The sequence below is a fragment of the Crocodylus porosus genome, unplaced genomic scaffold (genome assembly GCF_001723895.1).
Source record: "Crocodylus porosus isolate Cpor-Errol unplaced genomic scaffold, CroPor_comp1, whole genome shotgun sequence".
NCBI classification, from domain to species: Eukaryota; Metazoa; Chordata; order Crocodylia; family Crocodylidae; genus Crocodylus; species Crocodylus porosus.
This window is the reverse complement of record NW_017728909.1, coordinates 1,304,026-1,318,181: the sequence shown is the minus strand read 5'-3', so window position 1 is coordinate 1,318,181 and position 14,156 is coordinate 1,304,026. Positions and strand designations below refer to the sequence as shown.

The 14,156-nt window shown below is 45.4% G+C and overlaps 1 protein-coding gene across 1 annotated transcript in view; it reads right to left on the bottom strand.

Annotated features, from left to right (window-relative positions):
• The window catches only part of ATP8B1 (ATPase phospholipid transporting 8B1), a 42,932-nt gene that overhangs the window by 12,920 nt on the left and 15,856 nt on the right, over window positions 1–14,156 (bottom strand). The window contains exons 11-18 of the mRNA XM_019531745.1: window positions 13,121–13,311; window positions 11,862–12,070; window positions 8,910–8,953; window positions 8,590–8,746; window positions 8,263–8,451; window positions 6,467–6,579; window positions 6,047–6,211; window positions 2,137–2,248 (exon numbers count right to left, since the gene is read on the bottom strand). Coding sequence (XP_019387290.1) covers window positions 2,137–2,248; window positions 6,047–6,211; window positions 6,467–6,579; window positions 8,263–8,451; window positions 8,590–8,746; window positions 8,910–8,953; window positions 11,862–12,070; window positions 13,121–13,311 — 1,180 coding nt within the window. The remainder of the gene's footprint in view (window positions 1–2,136; window positions 2,249–6,046; window positions 6,212–6,466; window positions 6,580–8,262; window positions 8,452–8,589; window positions 8,747–8,909; window positions 8,954–11,861; window positions 12,071–13,120; window positions 13,312–14,156) is intronic.

The following is a 14,156-nucleotide window of genomic DNA, read 5'->3' as shown; positions in this document are numbered from 1 at the left end:
CCTCCTATTTGTAGCAGGGATTTCACATTACACAACCTGGCCTGTTATTCCATTCTCAGTAAGCATGCTCCTCACCTATCCTACATGCAATAAAACTGCATGCTGCATCCCCACAGAGCAACTAAGTATGCTCCAGAGCAGGTTTATACCAGCAAAGCTGACCTTTTCCAGTAACGACTCCTTCAGGATGTTGTGGGTCTGGACACAGAGTAAGGAACGTGGTCTCTCAGAAGAAAGCTCTGACACAGGCAGTACGGAAAAGGAAGAAGTCAGATTTGATGTTGATGAGACAAAAACCAGGCTGAGAAAGCAAAGGAATAGATTGGGACAAAGAGTTTGGACTTGCTAGATAAGGAATGGGTGGGAGGAAAGGTACCAAGGAGAGTAGGAGACAGGAAAAATAACCTCTCTGCTACCTAAAGGTGTTCTGAAGGCTAATTACGGTTTGTAAAGCTCTAAATAATTTATTGCTTGTAGAATTCATTAACCCAATACTGCATGTCTTGTCATCTTAGAAGAGATGTCTCCTCTCTGAGCTGGCAGCTTTTAAAAAAGGGAGAGAGAGAGAGAGAGAGGGAGAGAGAGAGAGAGAGAGAGAGAGAGAATGGGAGAGAGAGAGAGAGACAATCACATGTGATTAAGCTCAGCCAGGTCTCTCATCCACGGAAAGGGAAAATTTAAAATGGAAACAGCAACAGGCTTTTTTAAAAGTGGTGTCTCTGTCTTTGGAATTACTTTCTGGTCAGATACCCATACAACTGGAAAAGTAAATTAGTGGGCAGTGAATTGTAAACACTGCTTTTCCCCTGGAAAAATATGGTCAGACTTTTCCCTAGAAAGCACTCATCTTTAAGGCTATTGTCATCACTTAGTCCAACCTGCTATACCAATAAATTCTGCATCAAGCAGAAATTCTGTGGGAAATGCTGCACATCTTTTAGAAATCTCTCTGGTCTTAATTAAAAAATACTTTAAGATAGCAGTGGGAAACCTTTACTGGCTGTGAGCCAGAGTGACCAGGTTTGGGTTAGAGATGTGCAGACACTGGGACCTAGCCACCACTACTACTTTTCCCTGCAGTGATACAGGGAGTGTCCCTAGCTGGTGCTTTTCCCTCCCACAACAGCATGGGAAGGCAGCTACTGCCGAAGCCCCACCACCACTGAAGTCCCTTGTCTGTGGGCCAGATCACATGTCTCCATGGCACAGATCCAGCCTGCATGACAGGTTAAGAAATTACATGCTTAAATTTGGCTAAGTACAGACATTGGGGGGAAGGAGAGGGGGCTTAGGGGAAGGTTAGATTACATTAAAATGGCCATCTGATTCATGGTAAATCAGGATGGGGGGGCTAGCTGGGGGGCATGCAGGCTTGGGGTGGGGATTTAAGGCCTGTGTGGAAGGGAAAAATCAGGAGGCAAACGTGAACCATGGGAGTGATGGGGGGGCAGGTGACAACTGCAGGAGGAGTTTGGGGCACAGGGTGGAGACCAGGAACTATTTCTGGGCTTCTCCCACCCCCAAGAGTCCACCCCCAGCAACCCTCCCCCCTAAACCTTCCTATCTCTCCCCCCACTGATACTTACTTCCCTCAGCTCCCAGCAGCAGTAAATGCTGATAAAACTGGCAGCACTGAGATGCAGGAGGGGAACTGTGGGGGGAGAGGGGTCTGTGGGGATGAGGGAGGCGGGTTGAAGGGCTGGGGGGCTAAAAATAGCCCAATGTCAGAGGGCAGCTGGAAGCACAACCCTAGGGCTGGTACCAGCAACTAGACTTCCCCAGCCCTGGAGCTGTGCAGGTAACTGTACTAAAATGTGATGCACCACTCTAACCTGGATTGATTAAGTTGGAGTGTACATTGATCTGGGTCCATCTTAAACCAGGTTCCACCATTTTTAGACTGTTTTTTGTGCACCGTTGTATATAGTTGCAGGTTTAGACTGATTTCCAATCACTGGGACTTGGTCTAAATGTAAGGTCCATTTCTGGAGAACTAAGTTAGATTGGGTGGCCATTTTTAACCTCCCCCTAACCCTTCTGGGTATCTGCATTTATCCTTTGTACCTTATTTCTAATCTAGTCTAGCTTGCAAATGGATCTCAACAGCCTGTTTGATTTCCTGCTGCATAAATATACCTTTTTTGTCACCAGTAAGCACCCAGATTTTAATGTCTGCCTTAGCAAGTTTGGATATTGTTTCTGGAACTCCATCTTGCAGCTTGTCTTCAATAGCTGTAGCGCCCAAAAGCTAGAAGTTATTAGAACAGGCATTAGCAAAAACAGCCTTAAAATTAAATTACTTAATTTACCACAGTCTTTTTTTTTTTTTTTTTACAATATATAATGCAATTACCTTGTGCTCGCCTTTACTGCAAAGTTACCTCAGGTTAATATACCTACTTCATTGAATCTAGTTATAGGAAGCAGGGTGAAAGTGAAATATTCCAGTTGCTACACAAAGGGATTCGGTCAGCAGCTGATGAACTGTTGTTATACAAGCTGCTATGTACCTACTGAATTATTATATAGAACCTCAACAACCTAAGGCTTCAAACCCATGCCACGAGTGGGCCAGCCAGATTGAACCTGGGGACAGAAATGGATATAACCTTTGTGCCACCATAAAGATGGTTATCGTGGTGCTAAAGGTCAAGCAAACAGACATCCATATCTCTTGCTGTGTCACTCATGCCTAGAACCTGCAGCCACTACGTAGGTTATATCAATTTGTCCTGCCTTATTGCGATACACATCTGTTAGGTTAATGGCAGGAAAGTACGGTTGGCCCAGAGCTGTCCGTGCTCTCCAGTTGCCCCGGGCCGGCACGCCAGGGGCTTCAGAGGCCTGATCCTGGTATACCCAAATCTTGCACCATGACATACCACATTTGTGGTGGTTGAGCCAGCAGTTAAGGCATCTCATTAACAGGAGATGGATAACAAAAGGAAACAAGGTAGTACATACCAAAAATAAGCTGCCTGAAAGCTCCAGTGAATTCCACTTAGAATTAATTGGGATTTTTTTACTGCAGCGATTTCTCCAATAATATTATTGTAAGCTGTGATTCATAACTGAGATAACTGATGCCTTTGCTCTCCAATTTGTGGTCGTTTTTTGTTTTTTACAACAGCAGTCTAACCAATACCGTAGTTAATTAACAGCATGACAATCTTTGAATGGCCAGCTAACCAGACTTTTTAAAATAAGAAACTTCTTTCAGAATATATTATAGTCACTATATGGCTGTCTGGGTACCCCAAACTTAGAATCATGGAACAGGAATAGACCTTAAGATCATCTAATCCAGGGATGCTCAACCTCTTGCCTGCAGAGCTTCATGCAAGTTGGAATCTGGCGGCGGGGAGCAGTGGCCACTAATACAGCCACCCTCCCATCTGCCAAATTCCCAAACGCCAATATCAGTATGGCTGCTCAGAGCCAAGCTATGCCCCCTTCCCTCAAGGGGCCAGGTCATGCCATCCCCACTTCTGGATTGCGGCTGAGGTCCACTACCTTCCCTTCCCACAGGTCTGGGTTGGGATCTGACCACACTCCTTTCTCCGCTGTGGAGCCAGGCCATGCCCCCTGCACCCCAGCAACTGGGCTGGGACGTGCCCCCGTCCCTATTGCAGGGGCTGGGCCACATCCCCTTCCCACATAGGACCAGACTGGGGCCTGGCCTTCCCACTCCAATAAGGCTGGGCCATACCCACTTCTCTCTCTGCAGAGCCAGACTGGGACCTGATTATGCCCCCTTCCCACTCCACAAGGGCAAGTCAAGCTCCTTTCCCCTGTGAGGCTCCACTTCAGGTTGCCTGCCCGCCACCTCCTCTGCAAAGCCAGATGGTGCCCACCATGCCCATCCAGGCACCGGATTGGGAACACTGGCTGGATCTAGCTCACAGAGAGACCAGGCACTGCCAATCTGGCTCACTGGGCAAAAAGATTGGGCACCCTGATCAAGTCCTATAAACTATATGTCCCGGGGCAAGGGGAGGATGTGAGCCCAGAAGGGCTAAAGAGGGCCCCTGGGGAATAATACACCCCAGGGAGAATAAGAAGAAAGGAAAAATGAGTAAAAGTGCCTTACCAGCGGCAGGAACCACGGCGGAGAGAAAAGCGGCAGTGGGACCCACGGGTTTTTTTTAAAGGGGAAGCGGCTGAGGAAGGAGGAGAGGAGAGCCGGCCTGGAAGTATAAGTAGAGGAAGCCACAAGGCAGAAGCGGGGGAGAAGTGGAGAGAGAGAGCAGAGAGAGCGAGCCCTGGACCCACCAAGGGGTCTAAGGAACCAGGAAACGCTGCACCCAGCTCAGAAAAGGGGCAAGAGCCGCTCTCCTGGAGAGACGCTGCCGCTAGGCCAAAAGGGACCCAGATATCCCAGTTGTACGTTACCCTCGGGCCACGAAGAGACGTGGCGGGAGGAAACTCATAGCCTGAGATAGAGGCCCAGCGGGTCATTCGAAAAGAGGTAACCAATAAAGAGGCCAACTGTAAGCCCCATGTCTGGGCAAAAGGCCCTCAGGGGAGCTCGTCGTGGGAATGTCCTGAGCTGGAGGAAGGGACGCCGTAGACACGCATCCGATACACTGTATAGTTGAGGGAAGGTAGGAAGAGGTGGGGGGGCAATTGGTGAAGGGGAGCACACAGTCATGGGTACCCCGAGGCAGGGCTAGCTAGATTGAAAGTAGGAGCACGTGCAGGTGGTGGTAGTTTCTCTCTGTTGCTACCTGTGGGGAATAGTGGTTAGCTTGCCCTAGACCCTAAAAATAAGAGGAAAGGAGAGGTGATTTCCCTTTAGGCACTACGAGCCGAAAAGCTCGGGGTTTCATGTTATTCCCTGGAAGGGAAGCTGAAGAGACTCTGTAGAAGAAGAGGTTTGGCCGCGGGCAAAACACTAGGAGCACGCCGTCAGGGCTGGGTATAGGGCGAGGTACAGGGGAGGTTGGAGCCTCGTGAAGACCATCACGCCTTGGCCGCAAGTAGCCGAACCTGGATGGTCGGACCCCTCCTCCACTGAGGTTCCATCAAGTCGTGGCAGGTGGGATTAAGGGGGGGAGAAGACCACCCGGGGCAGAAGGCCGAAGCACCCCGTTCTTGGGAGGGACGGAGCGGAAGGCTACTACCAAGATCCAGGGCCGGGCGGTGAGAGACCGCATGATCGAGGCCCAACGGGTGCACTATACCCATGCAAGATTTCCTAAACCAACTCAGATAGATGACTACGAAATCTCTTGAAACTCTCCAATGAATGAGATTGGACATCATCTCTGAGACGCTCTTGTTATTTCAGTGTCCCACTGGGTTTAAGACAGTTGGTCAATATAAAGCAAGATTTCATCTAGTGTGTTGGCTTTTTAATGAAAATCTATTTAAAACCAAATAGTATAGTAGGATTTGTTTTGTTTTGTTTTGTTTTTGGGTTTTAAACACTTGCTTCCTTGAACATAACCTTGAGATAACTCAATACTTATAAGGTTTGCCACTTAAACAGATTATTACCACCAGTCGGTAGGCAGAGTAACCAATATGCAAGTCTTCGAACAAGAATTAATTCCATATACTAGACAGTCATACAATATACAGTGGAGATAAATTTAAACAGTAGAATTACCTGAAGGATGAGGTAACCTCTAGACAGTTGTAAATGGAGAACCTAAGTATAGTTTATTTGTAATGCAGCTACTGCTCTAGGAAAAGTGTGTTTATCTACCAAATTTTCAACCTGGAAATTAAAAAAAAAAACAAACAACCCCCGCCCCAAAAAATAAATCTGTTATGCACTTGAGGACATAGTACTACCACCAGAGGACACATTAGTAGCCTTTTTTGAAAGGAGGCAGGGAAAAATATGTCAAAGGAAAGCAGAAAATAAATGCATCTTCCTTCATTCCCTGAAACGTTCAAGAATTGGGCCTCAGTAGATTCATAATCCCACTAAAATTGTATTCAAGTACCCTAATCAAAAACAATTATTCATTTTCCACACCAGTCCATAAAATGTGTGCTTATTCCTGGGTAAGTAGTAATAATTTAAAGCTCAACTTACAATCAGATTTTTTTCTATTTCTTCATATACTTGATCCAGGGCTTCATCACGATTAGTTGTAGCTACACTGGCTTCTATAAACTTTTTATTCCACGCTTCATATTCTCCATAACTAATATCCTTGTAGCAGAGGCATAATGTTCTAAGGGTCTCATTTGCAAAAATCTGGTGGGGAAAAAAACCCAAAAAGCAATCCATAGATTTTGAACACCACACATCAAAAAGTGTTTTGAGCATTTTCTAGGGTGGGTATGTGGGGGACGGTGGGGAGAGGGGCTTGGCAGAAGCAAGGAGCAACTGTGTTGTAGGAGTACTATGGAGCTGTATCTTTCACAACCAATTAGCAAAGTAGAAGTGAGTCAAGTTGGTGCGGTTCTAGATAGGAACGTGTAAGCTTTATCAAAAAGTGTAAAACCTTACATCTAGTGCCTCTTGTGTAGCATGTCTCTTAGGATTCCTCGGATGCAAACGTTCATAAATTACCATATCAGCTCCTTTACAATACAGTCTGATGCTCCCATCAGATTCTCTAACTGTTGAAGTAAAATAAAAAGGAAAAATCTCAGGGCACATAATTAGAAGTTTCTAAACTGACTTTTCTATGTATTACTTTTACATAAACTATTTCTGGTAATAAGATAGTGTATTTATTTCACAATGATCTGGCCTTGTCCATTACTTAACTTGAAACACCTAATCAGAGAAAATAAATAAAAACAATGAAACAGAACAAGAAATTGGCTACCAAAGCTTTGGACATCCCTAACAGATACGTTCCCAGGGGGTGAGGGAGGGAGGGAATGAGGCTGGGACTAGGGAAGGGGTGGGGGAGGGGTGGCATTCCTGGGGTTGCACCATGCTCTGCCTGTTCCCCCGTGCCTCCTGCTGGTCTGCGCCCCCCAGGAGCAGTGCTCAGCACACCCATCCCGAGTGCTGGGAAGAATCAGCCTGGTGCCACCGCCAACCCCAGCCTCCAGTGGCAGCCTGCTGTCATCCCACACACATCTGGGAGCAGGAGCTCCCAGGAAGAGCCTGACAACCTGCCAGCCCACAGCCCTCCCAAGGGGCACAGAGCAGGAAAACGTGCACTCCCCTCCCCCCCATCCACTGACAGTTCTCATTGCAGCTGACGCCAGTCACTCCCAGAGCTGCTGAAGCAGGCGTTAGAGTGAGTGCAGACAAGCTGCACCACATCTTGCGCCACTGGGGGCTTCACTTGCTGCCGCTCCCCACAGACGCTGCTGCAGCAGCCCCGGGAACAGCCGACACCAGCTGCCTGCACCATGGCACGGTGCAGCCCAGAAGCTGGGGCGAGTAGGGACAGGCAGAACCCAGGCGCGGGGGGGCAGGGGGAGCATAGTGCAGCCCTGGGAACAACACCCCTCCACCACCATCCCTCCCCTAGTCCCAACCTCCCTCCCTCACTGCCTTGGGAACCTATCCCTATTTCTTACATTATAGAGTGGGTTCACTTTATGAGACGGAAACCTTTACAGCCTATGGCCGAATCTCCAAATTGATTCAAAGGCTTCCGATTCGATTTGGACCTCTTAATGGGTCTCCTTATTCCATTCAAAATTAAAGATTCGGCTGCTGAATTGGGCTGAATCTGCTCCGAATCAAATCAGATACTGAAGCTTTGCACAGCCCTAAAGTTTACGTTCCAAACTTAAAGTAAATAATATAGCTCAAGGCCACTATCTTATTACTAAAGCTTCTAGTTTCTTTTTAACTTGATAAAAACATGTTGTTACACGTGATAATGTACCACACCATTTGCATCTCTCTTTTCAAAATCTTAGATCCACCCATTAGCTTTCTATGGAGGCACTTTGAAAAGGAAGGGTGATTTTTTGTGCGTTCACATGTGACCCAATAGCATAACTAAGGGTGGGTGAGATGGGCACCAGCCCTATGAACTGATTTAGGAGAGACACCACAATCATCTCCCACCTCTTCGGAGCCATGGCACAGCAGCAAAAGCAGCCTCAACTTTTGCTTTTGCAGCAACAGTTAGTGCATTGATACTGTGCTGCTGCTGCTTTAAGAGCAAAAGCCAGGGTGGGCAGAGCACACAGCCATGGCAACTGGAGACTGGGTAGATCTCTTGCATGCCCCCCCACCCTTTCATAACCTATGCATAATTTACCCACCCTCAAACACTCCCGCAGGGTTTGCCCAGGGCACAAACTCTGCCATAGGTGTGACCAACTTACCAATAACAGACATACGTTTCCTATCGCTGTTGAAGTCTAGGATGGCAAGAACATCATAAGTTCTTTCAACCCCCATTTCACTTATGGTAATTGTATTCTGAGTTCGTGACAGAAAAACAAAGCCAAAGTTTCTGGCTGCTGTTACCAAGGCCCCTTCATCTGGGGAGGCTGCTTGATAGTTCAGCTCACCTATATTAATTGAAACAGCGAAAAAAGAAGAAAGCCGTTTTTGAGTAATTCACTTATGGCTCTAGTTAAGTTGGGGCCATTTGATATGAACTGAATCAGTGCACTTCTTGTTTCCATTTACACAAGCATAATACTCACCATTAGAAACTTCTACCATCACTGTGTGACAGATTGCAAGCAGAAAAAAGAATTGGCGAACTTCAGGGTCCTTTCCAGACCTAATTTGTTCTATCAGATAATGATCACAAAAGGAGAGCTTCCCATCAGCATACATGTTCCAACTAAAATCAACTTGCTGGATAAGGAAAACACAAACAGATTTTAAGGTGAATGCAATTACTTTGAGCTTCGAGAAAGTAAGCAGAAAATAAAAACATAACAAACCAAAAACAAACACCTGAATTTCACCACCCCTCTCTCAAACCCACATGGATTGTGAAATAAGTAAACCAACCTACCTCTGCACAATGTTGAGGTTGCCCAGATTCATCCCTGTTATCTCCTGTAATTGAAACAACAGGAATCTAAATGCTTGATATGTATCTGAAGCCTTACAAAAGTAAACAGCAACATTTGAAAATTCCCAAACAGAAATATCCTAAACGCTGTAGGTTCCTATTTTTACACCAATTTCTGTAGCCCCAGTTTTACAGTGCATCTAATATGAGAATTTCCAAGCCTGCATTCACTGAAGTCAACAAAAAAGGCCCCATTGGGTGTGTCTACATATGCATTACATCCAGGAGCAGTTTATTTGCAGGTAAACTACTTGTGAGTAAACACTCCCTGGCAGGCGTCTACATGTGTAGAGAAGTGGGAGCAGATTTGCTGCTAATGGCAACAAACCACGCTTGCTTCCTGGGGCCCTGCAATGGAGCTGTCTCCTGGCCAGGACTGAGACATTGCTCCCTGCCCCTGGGGGGTTGCCTGCTGCTGGGGTGGGGACAATGGGCCCCCATCCCAGCAGCAGGGAGCTCCCAGCCCCAACTCCCTTATCAGGGCAGGGGACTTGGGGAGAGCTTCATGGGAGAGGCAGGTCCCAGCCCCCTGCCCCAGTCTGCCGGTGGGGCAGCTAGCAGTGAGATGGATAAGGGTAAGCATCTCCCAGCACTGGCCCTGCGACTGCAGATCCAGCTCTGGAGATAAGGATCTCCCGGCCCCTGTTCCCTAATTGTGATCTCAGAGCAGGGGGCTTGGAGCTCCCTGCTGGTGGGGCAGGGGGACATAGTCCCAGCCCAGGCTCCGGTGGTGGAGCCTGCCTCAGCAGCAGGCAGCTTCTGGGGGCAGGGAGCAATCTCCCATCCCCTGGTGGCTGGCTGACTGAGAACAGATTTGCTCCTAGTCAGGTATGTATATGAGTGCTACTGTGCAGTTAGTAATCACAAGTAAGTTTGGTACTTGCATTTGCAGGTAGCAAATTTGCTCATGATTAGCAAGGTTTACTGCACAGTAAACATGTGCATGTGTAGATGCACATGCTTACTGCCGAGTAAACTACACTACTCTGCAGTAAAGCATCTCGTACAGACATACCCAGTGTCTTCAAAAGGGGCAAAGTTTCACAGACATTTATATCCAAGCAGTGAGAGGACCTGATATTTTGTTTCAGTGCGAGTTCTGGTATTTGAAATGCTTTCCTTTCAGAAGGACAATAAAAGAAATTTAGAGCTCCCTCAAACCAAAGTCCTGGAGGAGGGGGGAACATTTCCAGATAATTGAAATATTGTGCTCTGGTTTTGGCTTTTAACATTTGATCATAAACAAGTTTTTAATTGGTTTCTAAATGACTTCTCCTTTCATCCCTCTCCCCTCCGCATCGCAAAAGGGAACATTTCTGCAAAACGTTTGGATTTTGGTGAACTGACATCTTCTAACTAAAATACATTTATTGAAAAACGAAAAACAAAACAACCAGTTCCACTCAGTACTGACCTAAATCCGAGAAAAAAACCTACATTCCACAGACTAAGCAAGAGGTAACACCAGTGGGGATCCCACGGCCAATCCAGAGCATGGCATTGTGAGATGGCAACAATTCTCGTTTCTGATTTTGAGGTTTTTAAATGTCTGTGCGTTTTACATTGCACCTTTGGGCAAAAAGTCCCCCCAGAATAGTTTACTCTGAATCAGTCAGAGCAGTGCCTGATTACCACCAAGGTAAAGACACATGGACATTTTCATCTTTCCCAATACAGCCGAACTTGGATGAAACATGATGTCTTAGCAAAACGTTTTGGCTTAGATCAGTGGTTCTTGAATGGAGTGGTGCTGTCATGGACAGGTGGAACTGCCCCTTGTGCAGGCAGACATGTGCATGCTTCTGTTTGGATTAGGATCATTTGATAAACCTAAAGCAGGCAGAAGGGCGCAGTCCTGCTACACTGCCTTCCTGGTCTGATCCTGAACAGCATCTTCCAGAAACAACTGACCTGTGTGCTTCTGTTCTGGGACAGTATTGGGAACAGACTAGAAAGGGCTGCCGCAAAGTAGACGCTCATGCCTGCTTTAAACTCGTCTGGGAGCACCCCAGTTGAAATCCACTGAGGTGAGCACAGGCAGCATGACAGTGGCTCTCAAGCAGGGTACCACCAAATTCAGAAATTATGGAGGGTGCCCTGGTTTTAAGAACATTGAGAACCACTGCCTTCGATGAAACAGAATATCTTGGTATCCTACTATTTAACTGAAAATGTTCTGACCAGCAGTTCTGTAGGGGCATAGGCCAAGCATATGAAGTCTGGGAGCTTGTGCACGGACTCTCAGTTCCTTTCTACTGAAAAGTACAGGAGCTTCAGAAGTTTGCAAGAGTCCCTCTGCTAATTAAGAATTCAAGAAGGATGGGTGGGAACAGACAATCCTTTTGGCAGGCAGGCCACAAATTAGCCCCATGCCCTCTCCAAAAGCAACTCTAATCCCCTTTCCCCAGCTCCATCTACTGCTCTACTTTCTGACCTATCAGCCACTGTGCTGCTCATCTCCTCCCTGATCTGCCATGTGCCCCACACAGAGACTGCTCAAGCCACTTGTGGCATGTACTGCAGGCTGGCCACCCTTGGGGTGGGAGGATTTTGCTAACTAGATCATCATTAAAAAACCTCCCAGAGTATTCTGTAAGGAAGGGGAAGTGTTTTGTTCGTGAAGTCCAAAGCATCACTGCCTTTCCTTCAGCCACACATAAGCTATGAGTCTGGGGTATCCCATGTTCAGCATGCTTTAAACCTAACAAGATTTTGGTCCTTATGGAAATGAAAGGTGCCATACAGCCATTGGAGAGCTCAGAATGGCAGTTTCCTGCCTACCTTCTCTAACCATGTAACAGTTTTCTGATTATCATGGACCTTCAATGGCATTTGTTATAAAAGGCTAAAAAAAAACAAAACAGTGGTACAACAGTGACAGCCTGAACTTACCATATATTTGCCCATTTATGCAACATTTTTTGAATGTCATGATGTTCTGTGTGAGCGTTCCCGTCTTATCTGAGAAGATATAGTGGATCTGTCCAAGCTGCTCATTCAAAGTGGTGGTTCTGGCCTTTGCAGCTGTATCCTTTTCAGGGTAATACATTTGCAGGTCCCAGTTTATAAAGTAGCTTTGGCCCAAACGAATCACTTCAACACTGAGCAAAGTAAAGAATCTTCTGACAGGTGACTGTATATTTTAAAGCATTGGGGTTTTATTAAATCTGCAAAGCTCTGAATAAGTTTTCAAGGATACTAGTGGAGCAAGTGACCAGTGTTGTCTAATTTTTTGGATTTTAACACACCAGTTAAAATACTAGTTTTAGTTCAAACAAGGAAGGTAGAGGCTACTTGAGACAATGGTTCAGGGGGTGCACCTCAGTTTAACAACCGTGTAGCAGTCAAAAAAAAGATGCACAGGAATATCCAGGACTCTACAGTAGGAGTGCTGCTACCACATCACTGGAGTCACAATTATGTCCAAGAGCAGGATTTGAAGTACAGAAAATATGTCAGTTGAGGAATAATTAGGTCACAGACTAAAAGCTAAGCTAAAAATAAACCTGCTGAAGTTGTACAGAGTAGTAAGCCATTTTTTTCTTTTAATGTTGAGGTCTAGAAGGCATTAATGAAAATTCAACATGGGGCCTAATCTTGCAAGCAGTTTCTTCCATATTCTTAAAAGAACTGCAGAAATAACTAGATACTGAAGAAAATACTAGTGGATCTGGTTTCTAGTTTTACAAAGCATACATACCAGGGGAGTTCATGTTTAGGGTTACCACTGAAAAATAACTTTTTATTACAAAAACATCTTTTAAAAAATAAATGAAGCCCTGTAAAATCTCCAAGACAAAACATTAATGGTCACATACTAATGCCAGCCATAAAAGCCTGATTTAAGCTAGATTCAATATTACGCTAATCCTAGTTACACGTTCAGATCTCCAGCCACTTAAGCCTGATGCTACGGAAAAAAAAAAGGTCTAGTGGTTTATACATCTATATCTTGAGTCAAGATTGCCCATTACAACTACGCAGTGCTAATTATTTTTCCTAAAAATATCAATAAAAGGAAGACTGGACAAACACATCATCCTTTTGGGAAGAGAAATGTTAGAGGAAACCTTAGGAAATTGAAACTCACTTCATTTCACCTTTTAATCAACCACAGTTTCAACATTTTAAATGCAAAGACATGTATTTACCTCACATATAGGGAAATGGGAACCATAGTGTTGAGAACAATGATGTACCCCCAAAAGTTAAGGAAGCCACGGTAAGGAGGGCTATAGTTTTGTCCATCATAGAGGTACCAAGAAGAATTGCCAATCTGCTGCTCCCAATAAGTGTGTCCAATAGCAAGACCAGCTGACAGCAGGATAAGGAGAACAAAGATCTAGAACATAAAAAAGACCACTCATGACACTTCCAAAGGTCAGCCTAACTTCCTAGGCTGGGTCTCATCTGTAAGCTTTCTGAAGAAGTTTCTCCTAAGACACTCAGCTCTCCAGTGCTTGAGATGAGAACATGAGTTCATTTTAGTAAAAAGGGAGGTGGGGGTGGAAAAACATCAGCTAAACGAGTTCCCTCTGAATGACTGATTTTAAAAAGGGACACTTGCCAAGATGTCAATTAATTAAAAACCACTCCCTGGTCTGCACTTAGTAAGATATTAAAACAGGTTTCACTACAAAGCCTTGCATATCTGAACTGAACATTTTTAAAAGTCTAATTTTTACATTTTACTTTCTCCAGAACCCCTGCCCCCCAAAAAACAACAACAACAAAAAATAATCTCTAACTCAGTGAAGGGTCTGGTATGCTAATATTATTCAGTTTTCAGATTGAAACTTAATGTTACCTTCCTATTTTCAGGCAAGGATTCCAACACCACAGATGAATGTTAAAAAAAAAGAAAACCCCAACAACAAAAAACCTACTGGATACAAAATAGCATTACTTACCTGAAATTTTAGGAACCTGAATACAAGAGTTCTGTCCTTAAAACTCCAGCCTATTAGATGCCTGTACTCAAAGGCAGTGTTTCTCAACCCGTGGGTCATGACCCAAAAGTGGGTCGTGAGAATATATGAAAGGGTAGCAAACAAACTTTGAAAAACAGATCAACAAACTGTAAAAATGGGTTAAAAAGCATTGAAAATCGTGGCTTTTCCCTTGCAGGCTGTCAGTTCCAGGGGGGGCAGGGGGCAGTGGGTCAGGAGTGAGCGGCACGGGGTAAGG